Source organism: Ranitomeya variabilis, chromosome 3 (assembly GCF_051348905.1).
Source record: "Ranitomeya variabilis isolate aRanVar5 chromosome 3, aRanVar5.hap1, whole genome shotgun sequence".
Lineage (NCBI taxonomy): Eukaryota > Metazoa > Chordata > Amphibia > Anura > Dendrobatidae > Ranitomeya > Ranitomeya variabilis.
In genome coordinates, this window is record NC_135234.1 from 706,818,844 (window position 1) to 706,844,671 (window position 25,828).

General features: G+C 42.4%; 1 protein-coding gene across 7 annotated transcripts in view; it reads right to left on the reverse strand.

Annotated features, from left to right (window-relative positions):
• The window catches only part of FRY (FRY microtubule binding protein), a 396,668-nt gene that overhangs the window by 33,855 nt on the left and 336,985 nt on the right, over positions 1 to 25,828 (reverse strand). For all 7 annotated transcript variants that reach the window (XM_077298259.1, XM_077298260.1, XM_077298256.1 and 4 more), the window contains 9 exons: positions 24,551 to 25,158; positions 23,841 to 23,938; positions 23,583 to 23,753; positions 23,336 to 23,476; positions 21,868 to 22,047; positions 18,431 to 18,592; positions 17,100 to 17,174; positions 14,602 to 14,772; positions 6,075 to 6,272 (listed from right to left, as the gene is read on the reverse strand). In XM_077298259.1, the coding sequence (XP_077154374.1) occupies positions 6,075 to 6,272; positions 14,602 to 14,772; positions 17,100 to 17,174; positions 18,431 to 18,592; positions 21,868 to 22,047; positions 23,336 to 23,476; positions 23,583 to 23,753; positions 23,841 to 23,938; positions 24,551 to 25,158 (1,804 nt within the window). The remainder of the gene's footprint in view (positions 1 to 6,074; positions 6,273 to 14,601; positions 14,773 to 17,099; positions 17,175 to 18,430; positions 18,593 to 21,867; positions 22,048 to 23,335; positions 23,477 to 23,582; positions 23,754 to 23,840; positions 23,939 to 24,550; positions 25,159 to 25,828) is intronic.

A 25,828-nucleotide genomic window follows, 5' to 3' on the forward strand; every position in this document is an offset into this window, starting at 1 on the left:
GCAAAGAATGGATTTGAGACATTTATCAGGGGGGTTATTTACTATTTTTTCAGAATTCTAATGCTCTGAAAAACAGTATTATATATCATGGGAGCTAGGGGGTAACATTTTTTCATGTGCAGAGTGACATGCCAGGCCTGGCATATCAGAGTGAGGAGACTTATATGCCATGCATGCTCGTGTGGGAAATTAAATATGCAAGTTGCCTCTTTAGAGAGGAAGAGGACTAGAACACTCTTGCCAGCTATTGGAAGTAGCGATCCTAAAAGTCAGTATTGACCTTTTAACAAGCCTTGCCATGTGACTTTGGAAGTAGCGATCCTAAGTCAGTATCGACCTTTTAACAAGCCTTGCCATATGACTTTGGAAGTAGCGAATCTAAAAGTCAGCATCGACCTTTTAACAAGCCTTACTATATAGCTTTGGAAGTAGCCATATGACTTAGGATATCCTTTTAGGATTGCTACTTCCAATAGGTGACAGTAGCATTCAAGTCCTCTTCCTCTCTGAAGAGTCGATATGGTGGGAGCTACATTTTTCTGACACAAAGCTCCAAATCAGCGGCATTCAAAAACTATAGCATTAATAGAAAATTGTGTGTGTGTGCAGTTGCTTGGATGCACGACTTAGTACATACGGATTTATACAACTCCCACTATCCCTAGCGAGCTGCACTATGATTGGAACGAGTATTCCAGCCTTACAAAAATGAATACCCATCTACTAGACAGCTAGGCAGTTTCCATCATTAACCCCCCATAGCTTAAGAGCATGCCCTGTTTACTAAAATAAGTGAAGGTCTGTAGTTCCCTACAAATTAATTTAGGGATGAAGTAATGAGAGAAAACCCAATAAAATTAGATTTTATATGATGACGGACGATAGCTTTCCTATTGCCAATCAAGCCAAGCCAGTCACAAGAACAGAACCTAAAAACACGCGGCCTGTGCTGAGCTGGTGTATCTATTCATTTATTGAGGGTAAAGGGAATGTGTCAGCAGGTTACTGCTATTTAATCACAATGCAGGGGCAGAGAGGCTGATTCCAGTGATGTGCGTCTTTTGCTCAGCTATAATTTCAATACAGTGTTTTATCATTAAGAGATTATCACTAGTGACGAGCGCAAGTGCTCGATACTCGGGCATGCACGGAGTATTGCGGGTGCTACAGTGAGATGTTCAGAGTCCCTGCGGCCACATGTTTCACGGCTGTGAGGGTATGTGCACACGTCCGGATTTCTTGCAGAAATTTCCTGAAGAAAACCGGAAATTTTCTGCAAGAAATCCACATTTTTTTTTTTTTTTGCGTTTTTTTTGCGTTTTTTCAGCATTCTGCAAGCGTAATTAGCTTGCAGAATGCTAAAGTTTTCCAAGCGATCTGTAGCATCGCTTGGAAAACTGACTGACAAGTTGGTCACACTTGTCAAACCTACTGTTTGACAAGTGTGACCAACTTGTTACTATAGATGCTGCTTATGCAGCATCTATAGTAAAAGATAGAATGTTTAAAAAAAATAAAAAAAATAAAAAAATGGTTATACTCACCCAGACGATCTCCTCAGCGGCGTCCGTTCCTATAGATGCCGCTGTGGTTCAGGACCTGTGATGACGTCGCGGCTTGTGATTGGTCGCGTGAGTCACATGAGCGGTCACGCGACCAATCACAAGACAGCGACGTCATCACAGGTCCTGAACCACACCGGCATCTATAGGAACGGAAGAGAGAGCATGCACCGGAGAGGCGGGAACACTTCGGCGGCCATCAGAGGGTGAGTATAGGACTATTTTTTATTTTAATTCTTTTTTTTTGACCAATTATATGGTGCCCAGTCCGTGGAGGAGAATCTCCTCTCCTCCACCCTGGGTACCAACCGCACATAATCTGCTTACTTCCCGCATGGTGTGCACAGCCCCGTGCGGGAAGTAAGCAGATCAATGCACTCCTAGGTGTGCGGAATCCCCGCAATCCGCATTTTTGAATGAACATGTTGCTTTTTTTCCGCAATGCGATTTTTTCGCGGAAAAAATCGCAACATTTGCACAAAAAATGTGGAATACCCTCTAAATAATAGGAGGCATATGTAAGCGTTTTTTTTCGCGTTTTTATCACGTTTTTATAGCGAAAAAACACGAAAAAAATGCGAAAAATCCTGAACGTGTGCACATGGCCTTAGGCCGACACAAAACATGCGGGGATTGCCCGTTTGTCAGGCACTAAAGGACTATGCATCATGTGGAAGCCAGTCCAGCTAATCTGTGAAACCCCACTGATTGGTGACTTGTCTAATGTGGAAGGGGGCTGGTACATGGCCTGGGGATACCACTGAGAAGAGTGCTTAACCATGAAGACTGACGAATTTCTTCACCCTCCCAGTTTAGCTATAGCCAAATACAATAGTGACTTAGTGGTCTGGGTATCCATGGGTATGCAGCCAGTGTCCCCTGTTCTTGCAACTTATGGAGGTCTAATGGTTGGAATCCCTCTTAAAGGGAATCTGTCACCAGGTTTTTGAGGCCCCATCTGAGAGCAGCATGATGTAGGGGCAGAGCACCTGTATCTAGAAATGTATCACTTACGGGGCTGCTTGCTGCAGTTTTGGTAAAAATTACCATTTTCTTTGCTGCAGATCTAGCAGTTCTCTACATGCTGAGCTCTGTATAACCCCGCCCACACCACTGATTAGCAGCTTCCTGTATACACTGTGCATAGGCAGAAACCTGGTGGGGTTTGGGTTTTACAGAGCACATTAATATGGGGCAGATTTACGAACTCTGTAGTGATAATCTCTTGCTGTTAAACCAGTGATTTTATCAAAACTAGAGCAGCAGCCCTGTAAGTGCCACATCACTGGAATCAAGGTCTTTGTCTCCACAATATGGTGTTCTCATATTTCGTGGCAAAAACCTGGGTGTCAGATTCTGCTTAACAAACATCCTATAGATAGATGTCACATTTATAAAGTTACTAGTATAGAAAAGTAGGAGACAAAAAAAGCGCAAATAGGGTCTTATCCTCAGGATTGCTTCTAATCAATTATGAGAGAACTGCTCACATGGTGGTACACAGTAAAGGCGTGTAGTTAGTCAGCTGCTGCAGATCCACAGGTCGGCGCTGCGACCTCTTAGAGACGTTATAATAGATGAATGTGGATAAAATCCGCGCTGCTGTGACAAATAATGGATCCAGATATAGTTATAAGGTGTTCGGGTGGTTTATTCAACGCGTTTCGAAGCTCATGGCTTCTTCTTCAGGAAGTTTCCACACAGAGATACCTCTCTATATCTCTGTGTGGAAACTTCCTGAAGAAGAAGCCATGAGCTTCGAAACGCGTTGAATAAACCACCCGAACACCTTATAACTATATCTGGATCCATTATTTGTCACAGCAGCGCAGATTTTATCCACATTCATCTATTATAACATTTGTAAAGTTGCAATACCCCTTTAAGTGTATAAAACAGAGAGCAGCAGAAGAGATCTCAATATCTACCAATTCTACAGCAGCTTTTTAAATGTTGCAAAGGGACACAGGAAGGGTTAAGAGCATGTTGACAATTAGTTTTGTCCCTTATATACAGCAGATAGTTTGGTAATTAGATTTTTTTGCTGTAGTCTATAGGAGACACATTAGTAAATAAATATGTACATTCACTGCTCTATGTAATAAAAGGGACTATAAGATTAACACAAAATCTGCTATTATTGTCAGTAGTGACATATAAAATACGCCTTTTAGGCTGCACTCACACATCAGTGAGAAATGTCCGCGTGATGACGTTTTTTTTTTATTATTTTTTTCATTGTAAAGCACACTCACCCATTAAGTAAAATGTATTTTTTCAGACATCCGTTAACCCCTTCATGACCTTGGGATTTTCTATTTTTCCGTGTTCATTTTTCGCTCCCCTCATTCCCAGAGCCATAACTTTTTTATTTTTCTGTCAATTTGGCCATGTGAGGGCTTATTTTTTGCGGGACGACTTGTACTTTTGAACGACATCATTGGTTTTACCATGTCGTGTACTAGAAAACGGGAAAAAAATTCCAAGTGCAGTGAAATTGCAAAAAAAGTGCAGTCCCACACTTGTTTTTTGTTTGGCTTTTTTGCTAGGTTCACTAAATGCTAAATCTGACCTGCCATTATGATTCTCCAGGTCAGTACGAGTTCATAGACACCTAACATGACTGGGTTATTTTTTATCTAGGTGGTGAAAAAAAATTCCAAACTTTGCTAAAAAAAAAAAAAAAAAATTGCGCCATTTTCCGATACTCGTAGCGTCTCCATTTTTCATAATATGGGGTCGGGTGAGGGCTTATTTTTTGCGTGCCGAGCTGGAATTTTTAATGATTCCAATTCTGTGCAGATACGTTCTTTTGATCGCCCATTATTGCATTTTAATGCAATGTCGCGGCGACCAAAAAAACGTAATTCTGGCGTTTCAAATTTTTTTCTCGTTACGCTGTTTAGCGATCAGGTTAATGCTTTTTTTTTATTGATAGATCGGGCGATTCTGAACATGGCGATACCAAATATGTGTAGGTTTGATTTTTTTTATATTGATTTATTTTGATTGGGGCAAAAGGGGGGTGATTTAAACTTTTATATATATTTTTTTTTTCACATTTTTTTTTTTACTTTTTTTTTTTTTTTTTTTTAACTTTTGCCATGCTTCAATAGCCTCCTTGGGAGGCTAGAAGCAGGCACAGCACGATCGGCTCAGCTACATAGCAGCGATCTGCTGTTCGCTGCTATGTAGCAGAAAATCAGGTGTGCTGTGAGCGCCGACCACAGGGTGGCGCTCACAGCTGCCGGGGATCAGTAACCATAGAGGTCTCAAGGACCTCTATGATTACAATGGAGAAGCATCGCCGACCTCCGATCATGTGACGGGGGTCGGCGATGCGCTCATATCCGGCCGCCCGGCCGGATGCGGTAGTTAAATGCCGGTCTGCGTTTGACAGCAGCATTTAACTAGTTAATAGCGGCGGGTGAATCGCAATTTCACCCGCCGCTATTGCGGGCACATGTCAGCTGTTCAAAACAGCTGACATGTCCCGGCTTTGATGCGGGCTCACCGCGGAGCCCTGCATCAAAGCAAGGGAGCTGACCTCGGACGTACTATCCCGTCCAAGGTCAGTAAGGGGTTAAAGGGAATCTGTCAGCAGCTTTTTGCTATGTAATCTAAGGACAGCATGAGGTGGGAGTTAAAAAGCAGATTTCAAGGATGTGTCACTTATCAGGCTGTGTGCTGTGGTTTACTCACAATGAAGATTTTATCGCTAGGACATTATCATTGCTATGTCTAGCTGGCGAGTGCCCTCGTCTGAATCTGCCCACTTCTGTGATAAGCAGCTCACTGTCAATAGACAATGTACACAGAATCTGGTGTGGGCGGGGCTAGCTTTCTCAGCTCCGCTCCATGCTAAATCTAAGATCTCCGATTTGTCAGAACGGCTGAACCCAGTCAACTAAGTGATACATCGTTTGATTCAGGGTGTTTCCTTGCCTACATTATGATGCTTTGAGACGAGGCAGCAAAAAGCTGCTGACAGAATCAGTTCAATGAGATTTATAAAACAGAGCATTGTCTATGCCGACTCAAATTTTGAGGATGAGAATAGGACGTAGTTCAAGGGTCTGTATGGCGCCTGTTGAACAAAAAAAAAAGAATAAAAAATTGGACATCAGACTGACACTTCACACGGATATGTGAATGCAGCCTTATACACAAAGACTCTATAGATGAGGAAAAAGTACAGGCACAAGTATGAAAACAGTCTGCCCGGCCGCTGAGCTCCTTCTCAGTGGTTAGCACTGCAGCACTGGGGTCCTGGGCTCAAATCCCACCAAGGACAACATCTGCAAGGGGTTTGCATGTTCTCCCCATGTTTGCGTGGGTTTCCTCTGGGTTCTCCGGTTTCCTCCCACATTCCAAAGACACACTGATAGGGAATGTAGATTGTGAGCCCCAATGGGGACAGTGATGACAATGTCTGTAAAGCGCTGCGGAATATGTTAGCGCTATATAATCTTTGCATAATAAATTCTCCCGTAGCCTCCTCCTTGGACTTACCAGGTCAGAGGATTCCAGGATCTGGCTTGTGGTGAGGTCTTCTTCTGAGGATTCATCGGAATCATCCTGGTTCATTTTGCTCAGGCTGTGTGTGCTTCCCGAGAGCTGGCTTTCCTCCAGGAGCTGCATATCGCACTTATCCAGGCTGTCAAGAGAACGTCTGCGAACTCCCCAGTTGAAATTATCCATGCTTTCTCCCTGCAATCATACAGATCAGAGGCCGGTGACAAAGCTGTGGAAACAACGTTCACAAGATGCCTACACTATGTAAGAAGCCTTCCGGTATGAGTATGTCCCTCAGTAAAGTGTTTTTCTAGTGTAGGACGTTGGTGTGCCCTTCCAGACGGCTGTGTTTCTATCTGCACGTTCCATTCCTTGCTATAAAGGACAGAAATACGGACCCACCCAACAGCTAAGTGTTTAATTAGAAGTCATACGAATAGTATGTTTCCTTGGCTAATCTTCAAAGCTCTGGTATTTTCACCAGATCAGCAAATACATGGGCAGGCTACTCCATCAGCTTGGAGCGGGCCAATAACATAGTTGCCATGAGCCAACTGATAATCTGCAGAGATTTTGGGAAACCTAAAGGTCGTGTCGTCTTTTAAGGGTCCTGGGTGCAGAATCAGGACGAGTGGGTAGAAAACATAGCGGGTGGGACATGACTGCGGGGATACGGCTTCCTGTGCCTCACAATACACTAATTACTGTGCGGAGAAGGAAATTTATACAAAGGCATACAAATGCAGGAAACAGAACAGCGTCCATCCACACCAGGCCGGCTGCTACTGGGGGATGGACGCCGTACAGTTAGTATAGGGATTAGAGAATGATTATACAGGTACTTCACGTATGGAGGCGGCATGTGGCCTTATCCCAAAATTAGCAAATAGTGTAAATACCTAAAGGAAAACCCATAACTACAGCTGTAACTGAAAGATGGTACAACTAGAGAGATCACAATGGGCCTAATCTATCAAAGCTATCTAATAATGAGACCGTTTTTGCTGCCCGTAGCAACCAAATAGAACTCCGTTTTATTTTTTTTACAGAACAGTTTGAGAGTTGACCTTTGGTTGCTACAAGCAATAAAGACTTACCATAAATCTTATCTTCATGACCTTGTGATTTTCTGTTTCTGCTATATGTAGCAGAAATCATGATCTCCTATGAACGCCGGCCCGCTCCAGCACTCGTAGGAAATTCACAATGACAGGCATGGGGGTCTTCTGCAGACCACCGGTGTCACGGGTTTTTTCAGTCACAGACATAAGCCAGAAGCCCGCAGAGTCTAATTTTTCCTACTCCTGCACTGATTAGCAGAACTTCACCTTTATATGAAACGGTGCAAGTTTCTTTTAGCAGTGCAGGGGTTAAATCGGCTCAGTTGACAGCTCTTGGAAGCTTTCCTGCATTAAGGCTCAGCTTCTCACTGTTGACCATTCCCATCTCCTATATAATCTGGGCCCTGGCTAGCACTCATTGTCACAGTAGCTTATGCTGCATGGCTGGAGGTTGTTGATGGTTCTTATTGGAGAAGGCGTTTGGTGGATTTATTTGTGACTGTTGCTAGGTTTTGAGTGTGTGATAATCCCCTTTCTTCTCCTTGTTTGGTTTAACCCAATCCTCCACTCCCCGGTGTTTACCTGTGTTGTTTATGTGTGTATATTTGTATGATTGGCATTTTCCTTTATCCCTGTCCGTATTACGGTTCACTACTGCTCCCCTGATCCGTGGCTAGGGGAAAGGTAAAAGACTGGGGTGGATTCAGGAGCTAAGGCTAGGTACGTGGCCCCGGAGTCTTCACCATCAGATGTAATTTAGGGAATAGGGCGAGCTAGGGCACCCCTAGGGACAGGGAAGGAGCCCCTGGTTTCGGGACTCCCGACAGCAGAGTCTTGACAACCAGCTGTCATGACAACCCATCGGCGCCCCTGTTACGTGATCGCGGGACTCGTGATGCGCTTTCAGCACGTGGTAAATGCCCCTGTTCGTGATTGATAGCGGGATTTGAATAGTTAACAGCTGCAGGTGGATCTTGGATCCACCCACGGCTGTTAGATGCACATGATAGCTGATCAAATCAGCTGTTATGATTAGATGCGGGCTCAGCGCCAGAGCCCGCATCAAAGGCGGGGACACGACCTTTGACGTACCTATACATCCAAGGTTGTGAAGGGATTAAACTGCTTTGGAAAAATGAAGGATGAGCACTGATTGGTTTCTATGGGCAACAAAAATGGTCTTATTACTAGACAGTTTTAATAAATGAGGCCCATTGTGATTTTTGTAGGTGTACCATCTTTCTCAGTTATGGGTTGCCTTTTTACCTCGAGTTATTCAGATTTTTATTCAATTTACTAAAGGAGCATTTAGACGAGCCAATAAATGATGAATGGGCATTGGTTGGAACACTTGTTCCCGACTATTGGCCTGCCTAAATAGGTCAGCAGTCGCCCAACAAACGAGCAAAATGCTTGTTCATCGGGAGCAAGGATTTACGCGGACAAAAATAATTGTTCTCGGCAGCATAAGGTCCTGTGTAGTGATGCGCGCAAGTGCTCGTTACTCCAGTATGCCTAGGGTGCTCAGGTAGCCACCGAGTATCACGGGTGCTCGAGTGATATGTTCACGTCTCCGCATGTTTTGGGAATGTTAGGCAATGAAACATGTGGGCGCGGGTAAGCGAACATGTCACTCGAGCTCCTGCTATACTCGGTGCACCCTAAGCCACACTCGAGTAACGAGGGCTTGCGCTCATCGCTAGTTCTGTGTAAACAGGAGGTGTGCTGCCGATAATGAGGATATTCTATTCGCACAGAACAATGTGTTAACGGTGACTCTGTGTACATAGAATTATGAACATGCCATTAAATGGCCGATCGGAGGTAGTTTAACGGTCTAGATTGGCTTGTGTGATAGGGGTCTACGATACAATAAAGACCCTATCACGTCTCTAATAATACGGGTTCCATAACATAGGGCAGAGGGAACCTGAGGAAGGTGCAATCACCGCACCTCTTTTCACTTATTGCTTTGCCAGCTGTTTAATAAAAGATGTAGAAATTATTAGTTGTATTTTTGGCATTGGTGCTATCTATTGTTTCAGAAAAATGTAGAATGAAACTGTATTTTCAGTGGGAAGCGTAAAGTGTATTTCAGGCACCAAAGCTGCTCATTGAACAAAGTATAAATATTAATATAATCAGGGCTGGATTACGTTTGGTGGAGGCCCCGGTCCCAACAGTCTCCCTGTTAGGCTATGTTCACACGTTGCGTTTTTGCAGCAGTTTTTGGTGTGGGTTTTTTTTTTAATGCAAATTTAGCTGCTTTTTACATTACCAGCAAAAGCTATGAGATTTCAGAAATCTCATGCACACAATTGATTTTTCTCCCCGACGGAATTGAAAAAAATGCAGCATGTCACTTTTTTCAGCGTTTTATCTCCGTAGGAAGCAACGCATTTGTGTTGCTTTTTTGGTCAATGAAACTAACTTTACTAAACACGTAGGGCGGACAAATGACACATATAATAATGATAAATTTGGTACAAATGACACCACGGCAACTTTTTAAGCAAGGCAGTACAGTTCCTGATTATTAGAAAAGCGCTGGAGACCAATATCACATGTGTCAAGTGTCACACGCAAATGCTAAATTTTTCCCAAACTGCGATTTTTTTAATGCATGCTAACTGGTACACTCCCCCATGTTAAAAAAAAAAGAGTATGAGACCGATCTGTCAAATGTTAATCATTAATGTAGAACTTTGTAGACATTGCCCCTTTGTATGCATGTTAAAAATGGTTACAACCTAAATTAATTTGCGGCACTTTTTTTTTTTTTTTTTTTTTTTTTAAGAGAGCTATGACCTGTTTTATGTGTAGTGTTTTTGGTTGACTTCTAAAAATAAAATCATTTTTTCTACATTATAAAATGGTGATCCCTGCTATATAGCATGTTTCTTTATGTTTTTTTGGTGTTCTATGACCTGTTTTATGCAACTTTTTTATGAATAACTGTGATCATAAATATGTTGTACGCGACGTGAAATAGTTAACTACGCCCCTCTCTCATTTTTCAATGTTTTGCATAGGTACTTAAAAATGGTGTAATAAATGGAATAAGCGGATCCACTTGGCTTAGGTATTTATGATAATGAAATGCTGAACTTGACGTTAAAATTGTGGCCTAAATTCAATGACAAATGTCCCAGTAAAATAAAATACTTTTGTCATTTATTAGGGCTCGTCTGCCATTTTTCCATGCGGAGTGTGTGTAAATAATGAAACTGATGCAGACTTTGAAATCCACAATATGGTCATTATTCCATATGGATTTTTCTCCGGCATATAAATGTGATATAAAATTCCCCATACGCTTCTACTATATGTAAAAATTTTCCACATCGTGTCCTCATAAAACTTTTTTTCGCTGTCCCCATGTCTTCTTATGGGCTCGTCCGTGTATTCCAGCAGTCACCACCTCTGTTTTCTTTCCGCGGCTGCCAGGAATGTGCCGCCCTCCCTCTCCGAATATAATCTCTGAATCATTAGCCACAAGCACAGCAAATATTTTCATGCGGCCGATATCATATTTTAGGTGCGCCGTTCATGCATCCCCCCTCCTAAAACATGGCGCCCCAGGAACAGGGCCAAGGCCTCCATGTGCTCTGTGAAGGAAACTCGCATACAGTGGCTGGATGTTAGGAAACACTTTCATGGTGACGATGACTTTATCTTACCTGAAGCTCCTGGTTAGCAGATACAACAAATAAGAACAAAACAAAAAATGAGAAGAAAAACCATTTTCAGTCTCCATGGAATATGTTCACCATAGTAAAACACAGAAATAGTAAAGCCACAACATTGAGACAGGTCTTACACGAAAATATCAAACTAATATACAGAGGTAGCAGTGCAGAGTTTGTTCCATGCAGCGGAGCCGAGGTTGTCAATATCCACAGTATAGTAGGATCATGTGTTATATGTGGGTTTACATGGGGCTGCTAGCGCCATTGGCCAATGTAAACAGGGCAGCGATCAATTTCACTTCTCGTTCGTCAATTGATTGGATTTTGGCTTGAAAATCATAGTTTTCTGCAGCACATCGCGTCGTACAAGCGGGATGACATGCATGCTGTATGGGGACTGAAAGATCATTAGTGATCACTCGATCCCTTTACTGCTTGCAGTGGCCTTAAAGTAGTGCAAGACATCTGTCAAAAGGAGAGTTGACGAGGAAATCAGCATGAAAAAACCGCTTGAGATACTCTATCGCCACGTTCACAGTTTTTTCACGTGGATTTTGAGGTGGATCTGCTTCAAAATCCACATCAAAAAGAATATCTGAAGTAGTTTTTGATGTGGATTTTGGAGCAGATCTGTTTCAAAATCCATGTAAAAAAACTCCTTGTGAACATATTGTGAAGGTTCGTTCACACCATTTTGTTTCTGTGGATTTCGGAGCAGATCCTACTGCAAAATCAACAATGAAAACCGACACAATTACTCCTTGAATAAAGTCCACATAGTATTTTTTTTCCATTTGGAAAAGCAGCAACATTTTATTGAAGGTGTTTCTGATTGAAAAAAATGATGCAAGTTTGACCATTGAATCAATAGAATCAGTGAAAAAAAAGCAAAAAATAAGCACCAAAAACCAAACCTTATTCAATAAGACTGGCATTTTTCACACCAATTTTAATGAAGGGAGAGCTGGAATAAGATGCACCAACATCATTAAGAGGTGAGTGCTGCCTTAATTAATTTGGCACGTTTTTTAATTGTTATGCGCCATCGCCAGAAAAAGAAATCTAGGAGGAGACTGGAGGACCTTTCCATTGTAACATCTGCCACTTTTATGGCAGAAATTATTATGAATTTGTTAGGCGTGCCTGGCCACACCTAGCCTCAGTCTTTTCTAAAAGTTGGCAGAGTTGGTGTGAACTGGTGTTAAAACTTCAGGGTTGCACAGAAATGTTTCCAGAATTCCGGCAAAATCTGCTTGACGAATTTGTTCTATGTTTGTGCATTTTTTGAAACAGATTTTTTCAGGTATAAAAATTCAACTAAATTTCAATTTGAATACTCTTACTGATTTCAATTGCTGTTCATACAGGGAGTTTTTCGGGAGTTTTTATATGGGAAAGTTTGGAAAATTTTGTGACATGTTATTCCTGGCAGAATCCGCTTTTAAACAAAAAGGGTACGTTTACACAGGACTTTTTTGCTGCTTTTTTTTTGCTGCTTTTTTTTATGCTAATTTAGGTGCGTTATTTTGGTGCGTATTTGGTGCGTTTTTTGGGTACGTTCACACAGGACTTTTTTGCTGCAGATTTTTGCTGCAGATTTTTGCGGCTTTTTTTATGCCAATTTTCAGCTGCTAGGACACCTCACAATGGCTCTTCACACCTCACTACCAGGAACTCCCTCACAATAGATCACAATCAGGACACCTCACAATGGCTCTTCACACCTCACTAACCACACCCCTAAGCTCTTGGCTGTGAGATCCCTTCCTGCTGGCCATGATTTTCTGCACAAAAAACGCAGCAAATAATGCTACATGCGTTTTTTCAGCGTTTTTGCAGCGTTTTTTTCATCACCCATTCAAGTCAATGGGTGAAAAAACGCTGCAAAAACGCAGCAAAAACGCTGAAAGAAGTGACATGCCCTATGTCCAAAAAAAGCAGCAAAGCAGAAAATACTGATTAAACAAAAAACCAACGTGTGTGCATGAGATTTCTGAAATCTCATAGGCTTTACTGGTACTGTAAAAAGCAACTGAAAATTAGCATAAAAAAAAGCAGCAAAAAAAAGCAGCAAAAAAGTCCTGTGTGAACGTACCCAAAGACTGCAAAAATGCATAGAAAAAAAGAAAAAAAAATATCTTCAAATCCGAGTCACAGATTCCCTTCAAAACCAGTGTCTGATCTGAAGACTACATGGATTCCGGACATCGATTTTTCTTGAAAATCACGTCAGATTTGTCCACTACAAAAAAAAACAAAAACATCCTGTACCTTCTACAGTACAGAACAGATTTTTTTTCACAAATGGATCAAAAAGGATCAGAAAGTGCAAATGGGAGTTGGACAAATTCAGCTCTGCTACTTCTGTATATAATTGTGCAATCTTAATCACTTTTTTGTTTAAATCACAGAATAACATGTATTCATAAAGCAAATTAAATACTTTGGTTAAGACCAGACGGTGCCGCGTGAGAGGATAGCGCGGCCCACCGGCGGCAGATCACACAGTAATAGGTGGTCGCAGTGGGGGAAGCTTCGGCCGCTGCACAGTCTGGTCCTCCCCTTTGTGTAAGTGTTTCAGTGTCAGTGATTCCCAGCAATATTAACTACCGTAATTACTGGTTGGATGAAGATTCCATTCCTGGGAAACTCCTAGGCTGCGTTCACACATTGACATTTTTTTTTATTTTTTTTTGGCGCCATAAAACCAGATCTTTTTGCCGTGATTTTCAGCAAAGAGATGCAATGTGCCGGTAACGTGTGAACACAACCTTATGCTATGTCCACACACCCATGATTCATGGTCTGGGTAAGGACTGCAAATTCTAGATTGGCCGCGGGTCTCTTGCCCAAAATTCAGTAGTCTCATATATGTCTATGAGGCTGCAGAGTTCCGGTCAGGAGACCCGTGGCGGCTGGTCCAGAAATCATATTCTGTACACAGACTGTGAGACTGGGACGTGCGACCCCGGCCTTATGCCCAATTTCTACTACTAGGTAGGGTGGGGTGACGCATTACTTTCTCTAGCCAAGGTGTGCTAACCATCTATGGAGCTGAAGTTACATTTTTACATTTCTAGTTAAAGAGTAACTAGATTTTTAGCAAACTCTGGATATATGTAGTAGCCATCACTTACTGGGTTTGCATTGTGAGGGTCCGGTTCCTGAGACTCCCTGGGAAGGGGGCCAATAGCCCGAACAGAGCTGCCTACAGGCTTTATAGGAAGTCAGTACAAAGCTCAGCTTTCACTTTAGGATACATTGAGCGCTTCTTCTCCTCCCATTCTAATCTCAGGAACTGGATCCCCACTGATTAAAACTAAAAAAAGAAGTTGGCCATGTCATATTAAATATTAGGCTTTAAATATTCTTTTCTATCCGCCAGAACAGAAAGTGGCCACAAAGAACACCTGAATGCCTACGGTGTAATACTACATTCAGCCTGCGGTGGCACTGCAGGGAAATTCTACACTTCTTGCCAGGTTATACAGATGGATGATCGCTGGTGATCGCACTGTGATTACATTTTTGTCATGGGACCTTTCTAACAAAAAATGATTTTCCAAAGTGGTCAAACCCGATAAGGACTGCCAAATGCCTATATGTGGCTAGGAATGAGACAAGTCCTAAGCACTGCAGCCTATGACAAACATGGTGCATGCATGTACCTACACATCTATCATACACGTATGTGTAATGTGTTTGGGTTGTAGAACAATGTAATTGTAAGTCCCTGAGGAACGCCATGACGTAGCAATAATGTTTAACTCTTACCTCTCCATCCTCGAGTTCTACATCCAGGAAGTCAAAATCTCTGAAGACCCGGAACTGCTGTTCGCTGTTGGTATCGTCCATGATCTCCTGCTCCCTTATCGTATCCTCAGAAGACACCAGGCTCGTCTGGTGATCGAGTAAGTCCAATTCACCACATGATGAAAAAATAACCTACGGACGGTGACATAAAAGAACACGGTAGTAATGGCAGCCGGCTCGCCTCAATAGCTTCTGGAGCGAATAGTGGCGTGGAGCATCCAGCTGGAAGCCTCTCCAGCCCACACCTAATTCCTTTGCCTGTTATTTTTAGATTGTACTTTGGTATTTATGTTGGACAGGTGCCTTCAAATTGAAGTTGGATAAAGTGACGACTTCAGACTGAAGGAACCTGGCCAAGGGGAACGAGAGCGCTCGGCTTCCTCGGAGCGTCGGACTCCGTATTGTGTAAATGTTTACACGAGATGTGGGAAAAGGACAGGGCCATCAAATTAGGAACGCAAGAAGAACGCTCTCTAGGGGGTGGTAGTCACAAAGCAGGAATGGCATCAAGTACAAATGAATATGGTTTCATCTCTGCCTTAAGTTTTTAGGAAAATTCTGGATTATTTTAATACGGTAGACTGTAACTTAATTCATGTTGTACTGAATTCTAGGCACTATGTAAAGCAAATCAGCTGATCACCAGGGTAGGATCTGTGTGGGCAAATAATGCCCCTGCAGCAGATGCCACAGGGTGGTGTTACATGGCAGAGATGGCGCACAGTCCGCCGTAGGGCTTATAGAAAATAACTGTCCAGAGGACACAACTTAAGGAAACCCGTCATGTTGAGAATGGTGTCTGATCTGCAGCAGGATGTTAAAGGGCAGGAGGAGCTGATCAGACTGAAATACAATGCAACAGATTCCCTTTAACAAAACACACAACTTTTTCCTTAAAGGGAATCTGTCAGTAGGATCAACCCCTCTAAGCCATCTACATGGGCATGTAGGTCATAGGAAGTTGAATAGAATGATACATTGATATCTGCGATCCGATATTTTATTCAAGAGAAATCCATGTTTTTCTTATATGTAAATGAGCTGTTAAGATCTATGGGCCGGACAAAGATCTCCCTGAGAATCTGCTGCCAAGGATTATAATAAATGAAAGCTGGCATTACCAGTGTGATGTGCGATAGCCGCTCTCTTCTCTCCTGATCTCACTGCAGAGCTGTGTGTGATTATACCTGACACATCTGCAGGTTGCTCTTATATTCAGCTTCCATCACACAAGCAAACAGGGCTGCAATACAGCAGAGCTGTGAGAGCTGCAGCAAACGTGTTTGTAAGAAGACAAAGTTCTGTTCTACTGATCTGTGTTTGCTACTTATCTTACACTGGTATCTCCCCCTTTATTTACAATAATTTCTGGAGGCGGACTCTTAGGTAGATCTATGTCCGGCCCATAGAGCTTAACAGCTCAATTACATCTACAAAACATGGATTTCTCTGGTATAAGACATTAGATGGCATATAAGAAGGTATCATTTTATTCAATTTCCTATGACATACAAGCAAACAAGTAAATATGGACAAGGGGGGTTGATCCTACTGAAATAATGGTAAACCATTTTAAAGGGAATCTATCACTAATCCACAGGATGATAAATAAGTGTATGAAAGGTGTGGATTCAACCTCTGAGAATCCCATTGATCCCTATAACATGGATCCCGTGTGAATGGCATGGTAGTATGGATCGGTTAAAACCAATAGACATGTGGTTATGCCTGCACATCAGTGTCATGAACCTGAATGTAGCAGCACAGCACACTCACAACAGTTTGCAGTGGTTACCATACAACTTGCTTAGCCTGGAATATCCCTTTAAAGGGGATCCGTCCGCATGTTTACATATGAAACTCGTGTCATGGCTGTGTACACCGTTGTATCCCAATACGCAATACCTTTTTTGTAGAGATCCGTTATACCAGTCATGAGAAATGTAGCATAGACGCCATATGCAAATCAGGCTGGCGGTGCACTAGAACCCAATTAAGCCATCCCAGTGCATTGACACGCCCCTGTGCACTTCCAGCCTAATTTGCGTATGGTTTCTGCAGTCGATTTCTAATTACTGACACATCAGATCTCAGTAAAATAAAAGTATCATTCCTACTCGGGGGGGCGACAAACGCCTACAGCCATAACTTTACATCCATATGTAAAAACGTGTCGACAGGTTCTCGAACTGTAAAAATAGTAACATGCCTCCCCATAGATGTTCTAACATGAGATTATATATTGATAGATATTTTCGGTTGACCGAGGCCTCGGCCCTAAAGTAAAGTATGTATGGCTCCACCATACTGTATGTGGCAGTAGGGGCTTTGGACGTCCACCGGCACCAGGTAGACCGCCACCTCTGCGGCACTCGTATTTACAGCTGGCTCCGGTACTACAGAAAATGGCGACATATTACAGTGCACAGTACAGCATTTCACGATAAGCAGAGACTTACAGAAGGGTTCTTGCTCAGCCCCACTTCTTGACCACAAAGAGTGAGAACATTCACCAGCTTCTCCCGCGTTTTTTTCTACAGAAAAATATAAAATGTAAATTCAAAACATAAAAGACCCATAAAAACAATCTAATAAAATTTAGAAACTGATGCACATACACACAAAGACAAGATGTAACTCTCCGGCACATCTCACAGGATTAACAGATCAGGATCAGACACAGCAGTAACGGTCGTGTAATGTCTATGGACTAGGTCAGTCTGGGAAAAAGAAGTCAGCGCTGACCCCAGAACTGACCCCAGAACGTTAGGGGACGCTCTTCTGTCATGGTGGAGAAGGAGCCATGATCCTTGTCAGACAACACAAGAAATGTTTGTTCTGGTCGAATGCTCTTTGGAAAGGAGAATAATTGCAGTAGAGGGGAAAAAAACCTCCGACTGACAGTAAAAGGCTCATATTTCAAGAATCTCCATGAGCCCGCCGCCGTGGGAGGGAGGAGGGAATTTCTGCACAGCCTGTTTAATCTATCTGCTGCTTCACTGCTCACATTCCTTACATTTCAATGCACCAGATCGTCATTTAACCACAAAACACTGGAGGAGAAACCGAGAGAGAGGACTAATGGCCGAGAGAGAGGACTAATGGCCGAGAGAGAGGACTAATGGCCGAGAGAGAGGACTAATGGCCGAGAGAGAGGACTAATGGCCGAGAGAGAGGACTAATGGCCGAGAGAGAGGACTAATGGCCGAGAGAGAGGACTAATGGCCGAGAGAGAGGACTAATGGCCGAGAGAGAGGACTAATGGCCGAGAGAGAGGACTAATGGCCGAGAGAGAGGACTAATGGCCGAGAGAGAGGAATAATAGCCGAGAGAGAGGACTAATGGCCGAGAGAGAGGACTAATGGCCGAGAGAGAGGACTAATGGCCGAGAGAGAGGACTAATGCCGAGAGAGAGGAATAATAGCCGAGAGAGAGGAATAATAGCCGAGAGAGAGGAATAATGGCCGAGAGAGGGGACTAATGGCCGAGAGAGGGGACTAATGGCCGAGAGAGAGGACTAATGGCCGAGAGAGAGGACTAATGGCCGAGAGAGAGGACTAATGGCCGAGAGAGGGGACTAATGGCCGAGAGAGAGGACTAATGGCCGAGAGAGAGGACTAATGGCCGAGAGAGAGGACTAATGGCCGAGAGAGAGGACTAATGGCCGAGAGAGAGGACTAATGCCGAGAGAGAGGAATAATAGCCGAGAGAGAGGAATAATAGCCGAGAGAGAGGAATAATAGCCGAGAGAGAGGAATAATAGCCGAGAGAGAGGAATAATGGCCGTTACCTGAGATGACTGAGGCCGTTTCCAGCTAACAGGGACTAAAGCATTGGAATTGGATCCAGACGAGGTGGACGATGTGCTCCGTGTGACCGCCATAGCCCTGGATTTGCCGTCTCGTCCAGCAGAGCTCTGAAGGTCATCAAACCTCCTGCCAATAATTGGAGTCTAAGAAGAGAAAATGACATATTATATGTATGCATAGGCTTCCATTTGCAGTAAAGACGACTACTACAATTTTTTTTTGTTTTTTATATTAGGAATTAAGGTGTGGTTCTAGGATAAAAACAATATAAATTTGTGACAAAGGTGTTAAAAAGAAAAAAAGGCAAGACATGACGTCTCACAATCACATAGTCTGCTCACTAATTATAACCAGAGTAAAGAAGAGATCCATATTAATTAAAAATTATTATTTATTAGATAATAAATAAAACAAGAATATTAAAATATAGAAACAGAGTGCCCAGTAGGGGGACAACACCACGATGAAAATCACAAAGGGAAAATCAAGGTGAACAGAACTCCCAATCGTGACAGTATATACTGACACCTAATGTTAGCGCCAAATAAAATGCATGCAAAGTTATTACAGATATAAAATGAAGTAACACCGTCTCATTGCTAGTGGGCAAAGAATGCTCCTAAGGTAGGTACAAAAAGCCCTAAATAGAGCTATGGTATGTAATAATAATAATAATAATAATTTTATTTATATAGCGCCAACATATTCCGCAGCGCTTTACAACTTATAGAGGGGACTTATACAGACAACAGACATTACAGCATAACAGAAATCACAGTTCAAAACAGATACCAGGAGGAATGAGGGCCCTGCTGCTCGCAAGCTTACAATCTATGAGGAAAAGGGGAGACACAAGAGGTGGATGGTAACAATTGCTTTAGTTATTTGGACCAGCCATAGTGTAAGGCTCGGGTGTTCATGTAAAGCTGCATGAACCAGTTAACTGCCTAAGTATGTAACAGTACAGACACAGAGGGCTATTAACTGCATAAAGTGTATGAGAACATGATGGAGGAACGTGATTATGTTGTTGTTTTTTATTAATAGGCCACACAGGGATAATTAGGTTAATGCGTTGAGGCGGTAGGCCAATCTGAACAAATGAGTTTTTAGTGCACGCTTAAAACTGTGGGGATTGGGGATTAATTGTATGTATGTACTGTGTCCTAAACCAATATATAAGTACGAGTGCAAGTAAAGCTGAGATGTCAATAAATCAATAAGGAGATTATCTTCAAGAGAGATCTGTGAGGAGCAGGAGAGTAGAAGGATGTGAGTGGCATCACCCTCACCCCGACGCGTGTTTCTCCACTAACTTCTTCCGGGCGTCCCTACCTACCTTAGGAGCATTTTTTGCCTTCTAGCAATGAGACCGTGTTACTTCATGTCATATCCGTAGCAACTTTGCATGCATTTTATTTGGCGCAAACATTAGGTGTCAGTATATACTGTCAAAATTGGAAGTTCTATTCACCTTGATTTTTTCCTTTGTGATTTTCATTGTGGTGGTGTCCCCCTACTGGGCACTCTGTTTTTATATTTTAATACTCTTGTTTTATTTATTATCTAATAAAGAAATTATAATTTTTAATGAATATGGATATCTTCTTCACTGTGGTTATAATCAGTGAGCAGAGTATGTGATTATGATGTTGTTTGAAGGTACAAATTTTGGACAATTTTTTGATAATAGAAGACATGACGTATGGTCAAAATGGTGCCATGTTTGGAGAAAAACAAATTGGCCATTCCGCCTCTGTCGAATTGTAACATTATACTGTCCAATATTGACAGTGGATACATGGGCAATATTTTTTTTGTGTGTGTTTATGACAAAATTGTTAGGATGGGAATACCCCATAGGGCTTATAAATAGAGCACAAAGAAAAACAGAACAGAAATCTCTGGAGGCTTTTCCAGGGGAGAGCAATTATTTCCAGAGCCGACAGTCAACTCACTGCAGAGACAAGAAGGGAAGCAGCTGCCTGGGGCCAAGAGCAGCTGAAAAGCACTTGGCCAAAGACATCTTGGGTCAGAAGGGACTTATGTCAGCACTTAGGAGCGGACGGACGGTTTCCGGCCTGTCCATGAGAGAAGGATATTGATTTCTATTTGGAGGATGGGGTTCCGTAAAAGAAAAAAAAAGGGTTGGAGACCATTTACAGATTTCAGTAGTCAAAGGTGACAAAAAGGAGACTAATTGAATGGAATTAATGTGCGTTTATGGTAGTAGTCACCAATCAATTCACTACCAACTGCTAAAAAAAAGGAAACAACATCGAGCAGTACACACTTTTTTTTTCCTTTTACAATGGGTCAATATGGGTGACAAACTCCACTGTTTGCGGAGGTTTACATAGTGAGATCTTCTCGGAATCTGCACTCAATGGAAGGACAGAACGTGAGGTGAACAAGTCATCCTACTAATAAACTCCCCATATGAAACAGAGGGATCTGCGGACCTCCACGGGTATAAGAGGCACCAATCTGGACACTTGGTTTTCCGAGGAGTCTGAGCAGAGATGATAAGAAAGAAAGCTTCAGCTCCTTCGTCTTAGTGACTGGTCGGAGTGTCAGACTTCCTACTGGATCATCCAAGATGTCACAGAAGTCTTTTGTTTTTTTCTCATTAAAATATAGTTATCAATTATGTGATGTGACCTTCACATCCCCAATGGTCTGTAGACCTGAGACTATCATGAGATATGTGTAGACTTGTCACCTTTAGGTGCGTATTTTAGCTATATCACTTTATCAATTTTTGGTACACACATTAGGTTTTTGTCAACATTGTTTTCTGTGTTTTCATTGTATTGTCGGCACTATCTACTACCATTTCATAGAAACAAAGTGATCAATTATGGACACCATGTAAACGTGAGAACTGGATCTGAGTTTTCAGGCTCCAATGGTTTCTATAGAGAGAATACAGCCATAAAATGTTTGCATATTGGGCAGCACGGTGGCTCTCAGGAAAAGTCAAATATTCTACACACCCCTAACCCATGAACCATTAACAATCCCCAAGTCCCTTCCACCAAACCAGTATTGAATCTTTTCTCCCCCAAACATATAGTATTTTAAGAAAATACCGATGTAATTATAGTTTGCTCTTCGACCCTCCAGATTTTTTTCTCCTAAGATATTTTATAGCCCTAACCCTATCTCCAACCTTGACCCCAAACCTAGCCCTAACCCTACGGCGGATTAAACCCTCAGACGCCAATGTCCCCCACTACGCAACAGGTGTAAGGTAAGGTGGCTTACACACCATCTGTCTGGACAAAAAGCAGATTTATTTTACCATTTTACATATGCAGATTTCTACTTTACCCCTTTACGTAACATTCTTCATATCACGTTTGTTTAAATTCACGACTTATATACAAACGTTGGATTAGGAAACTGATGTTAATACCTGAGAGACATCAAAGTGGAAATCAAGCGTCTTCCCGGGAAGCTCCTTAGAGGAGCTCGTCCACAGTCGACTGATTTCAAGTTTTGTCAAATCCCCATGTTGATAAGCGGGAAGGACCAGGCTGGCAGACCGCGATACAACCAACTTCAAGATATTCAGAGCTTCTTTCCAGTGAACACTCTGAATGGAAAAAAACCCAGAAAAATAGACTGTTAAAAGTGATATTTACATCCACTATCTGACATCTATACTATGGAGATGTGCATCATGATTGATGGAAAACTTGAATTTATTTATGCTGGGAATTATAACTTTATATTCGTACAGAGTTTTTCTTTGGAGGCAGAAAAATTTCAAGTGGTTTTTAAGAGGAATGCACATCAGGAATCAAAGCGGTTTTTCATCCTTGGAGGCATTTTTGTTCCCCAACTCCGGTCCTCAAGAGCCACCAACAGGTCATGTTTTCAGGATTTCCTTAGTATTGCACAGGTGATAATTGCATCACCTGCACAGGCAATAATTCCAAGGAAATTCTGAAAACATGACCTGTTGGTGGCTCTTGAGGACCGGAGTTGGGGAACACTACCCTAAACCATAAATTGAAGTGGTGTTGACGACGTTCTTTGCAGCCCTCATGAAATCGACATCTCTTTTTTTTTCGATGGTGAGGTTTTCAGAACCTTATCAGAAAAAAATGCTACAAGAACGCGTATGAACCGCAAAGTGGATTTTCCACTGGAATCACAATGAAGAGTATTCAGTGAGTATGTATACGTGGTTGCTGATGTGAATTTTGGTGCAGACCTGTGTCAATATCCTCTTAACAAAACCTCTGAAGACCACTGAAGGTCAGAAAAGTGGAGACCGCCTGACAAGGAATATCACAATCCTATATCCAATAATGCATTCCAATACATCTTCCACAGGTAATAATTCATTTGAGAACTCAAAGACAATGTCACATGATTGAGCTTTTTTAATAGGGTCTCCATGATATTCAATTGATGGTGTATTATTAAGACAGGTCATCCATGTATGATCTGTGGGGGTCAGACCTACAGGACCCCATCGATCAGCAGAACCTTCACGCAAGTAGGCAGTAACCACAGTGCCAGACCAGACACGTATCCAAGGCGCTGTGTCTGGATAAACAATGATCATGGCCCTGATGAACTAGGTGGTCTCAGGGGGTCAGATCCAACAAGCCTTACACCTGTCTGAAGATTACTTAAATGCTGAGAATTAATAGTCCTCAAACTTAGATTTATTTTATACAAGTATTCTGCTTATAATCTGCCATCAGATTTACAATTTTGCCTAAGTGGCATTACATCCTTGTCTGTACTGTCCGGAAGTGCACTAGAGAAGAAGCCAGTCAAGTCAAATGCAGTTTCTACAGAGCCAGAATAAAAGTTTGAATGTATTAAAAATTATGATTTTTTTAGTTTTTTGTCATCGTCTTTCATACCTGAACATATTTTTCAATTGTTTTCAGCACTTCCATGTTGAACTGTTTTCCAGGAATCATCGACATATCCATGTGGCTGAGAAGGCTGTAGATGATTTGCAGGAGAGACTGCTGCATGCTAGGGAGGCCTTTTTCTAGTAACTGGGGGAAGAACGTACAGGTCAGAAATTTTGTATACCTTTGTTTGTTTGTTTTTTTAAATTATTGACATAGATAGATATGACCCTGTGATATGATGGAGAATTACCTCCGCCAAGTAGGTCACCATGTTGATGGTGATGTTGGTAAATGCTTCATGGAGGTATCTGCACACCACGTTCACCCAGGTGGACACGTCTCTGGTGTAGCTGTGTGTTTTGTACAGGGTCATGACATGGGCCAGGTTGGACAGCTTGGGACTCTTCTCTTCTAGGCATACCTAGCAGGGAGGACAAGGTGACCGCGTTTTACGCCTGGCAGGACGATTTACAAGGTGCAAATCGGAAAAAATCTGTTAATATCAAACCTGTGCAATTCTCTCTGCGGCTTCTTTACAGAAGTTGTTCGGGCTCTCAAAATGCTGAATTAAATGAGGCAGCAGACACAAGATATTCAACGGAAAACCTGGAGACGACCAAACGTGAGATTCATTACAATCAACATCATTTAGTTTCAGAGACAATTACTGAAATATTAATATATATATATAATTAAATTGTGAATCCATCGACGCAGTAATAGTCAAATCCCAGGATATTACATCAAACTTATAACATATCTCTAAAATACATGGGCAAGGTAAAATATCTGTTTCCCACTTTACATAGAGATTAGATAAAAAAATATGACTGCATGCAGCCACCACTAGGGGGAGCTCACTGCATACAGATTTATACAATTGGTATTTAAATACATGGGCATGAGCTCCCCTAGTGGTGGTTGGTGGAAACACACTCTCGCCACAGACCTCAGTCTCCTTTATCGATGGTACACAACTATACTTGATGGGTGAAAACAACGTGTCCTATCTAACCCAAAGGACCTAGGCTGATAGGGCATTACTTCCCATACTGCAATGTTGTCGGTACCAGATGACTTCTGTGTATGAGGTTCTTTGGACTCTGATGGGTCTCGTCATGCCCAATTCTTTGTGCTCAGCCTGGCGGCCATGTGTATTTGTGAGGGAATCATGATGGAGACCAGTTCTTGAAGTGGTGTTGGCACCTTGAAACTTACCTATGACTTGTGTACAGTCCACCATGGAGACCCGTGAAACAGGCGTGAGCAAACTGAAGAGCTGAAGCGTCAGGTCGGTCGTAGTGAGAGACGTGAACCCTTTGAGGAGCAGCTGCTGCAGCCCAGAGAAGTCTGACCACTTCAGCTGTCCTTGGAGCTTCTCCAGCTTTTCTCGGTTTTCTGACTTGTCCAGCGGCAAATGAGACAAAAGTTTATTCAACAGTCTGAGCGCCATCAAATACTCAAATTCAAAGTCTGACTCCATGAGGGCCATAGCGACCCAGAAGATGGTGGCCAACAGGTTAGTGGGGTTGTTTATGTGGGAGGGATCGGCCACGTTGTCTTTTAGCGAGGATGAGCTCCTAGTTTTGGGAGAGAAGCCCTGCTGAGTACATGCTTGGATCCTGTCCAGAGTGGCGCTGCGCGGAGGATCCGAGGACTTGTCCACAACTCCAAACTTCTTGGGAACAGAGAAGCTCCTCTGATGGCGGCTACGTTCAGCCGTGGCCGTGCAGCCACCCACCATCCCGGGATTAACGTTCAGCTGACCGGTACTTTTCCTGTTTGCCGTTAGCTTTGTATTGGACGTCAGATCAGGAGACGACGACCTGTAAATAAGAACACGGCATTCATTAACCACGTCTTTCACCGGCGATGACATCATCTTAAATGTAATCTTACAAGGCTCTTTCATGGCTGCGACATTGACTTATAGGGTATCTCCTACAGATAGAACTAGGGCGAGCATTTCTTCTGGAAAACAGCTACTTTGCATACTTGTTTTTTCATTAAACGGGTATTCCCAGCTCCAAGATCCTGTCCCAATATGTGTAATAATAATAATATTAGCAAATACCCCCAATGAGAAATGCAGTACAGTTCTTCAGATTTGCTGTGTCACTTACCCCATGTGCAGGGCATTGAAGTAAATTAGGTATCCATGGTTACGACCAGTCATATAGTTACAGTTAGTGGTCGTAATCATGGACACTTAAGCTCCTGCAATGGCCTGCACATGGGGGAAGTGACATAGTGAATCAGAAGAACTATACTACATTTCTAATTGGATGTATTTGCTAATATTATTATTATTATTGCGGCTAGAGACCATAACGCCTACCGAGTTCAGGTCACTTGCTCCGGAAATTGCATTATATACACAGATCGTAACAAGGAAGTGAGAAATCAGCCTAAGACTGGATCCGCTCAATGAAGACATGAATCCCCTCATATACGTATGTTCCTATCAACTTACTTGTGTGCGACTATTCGTATTAT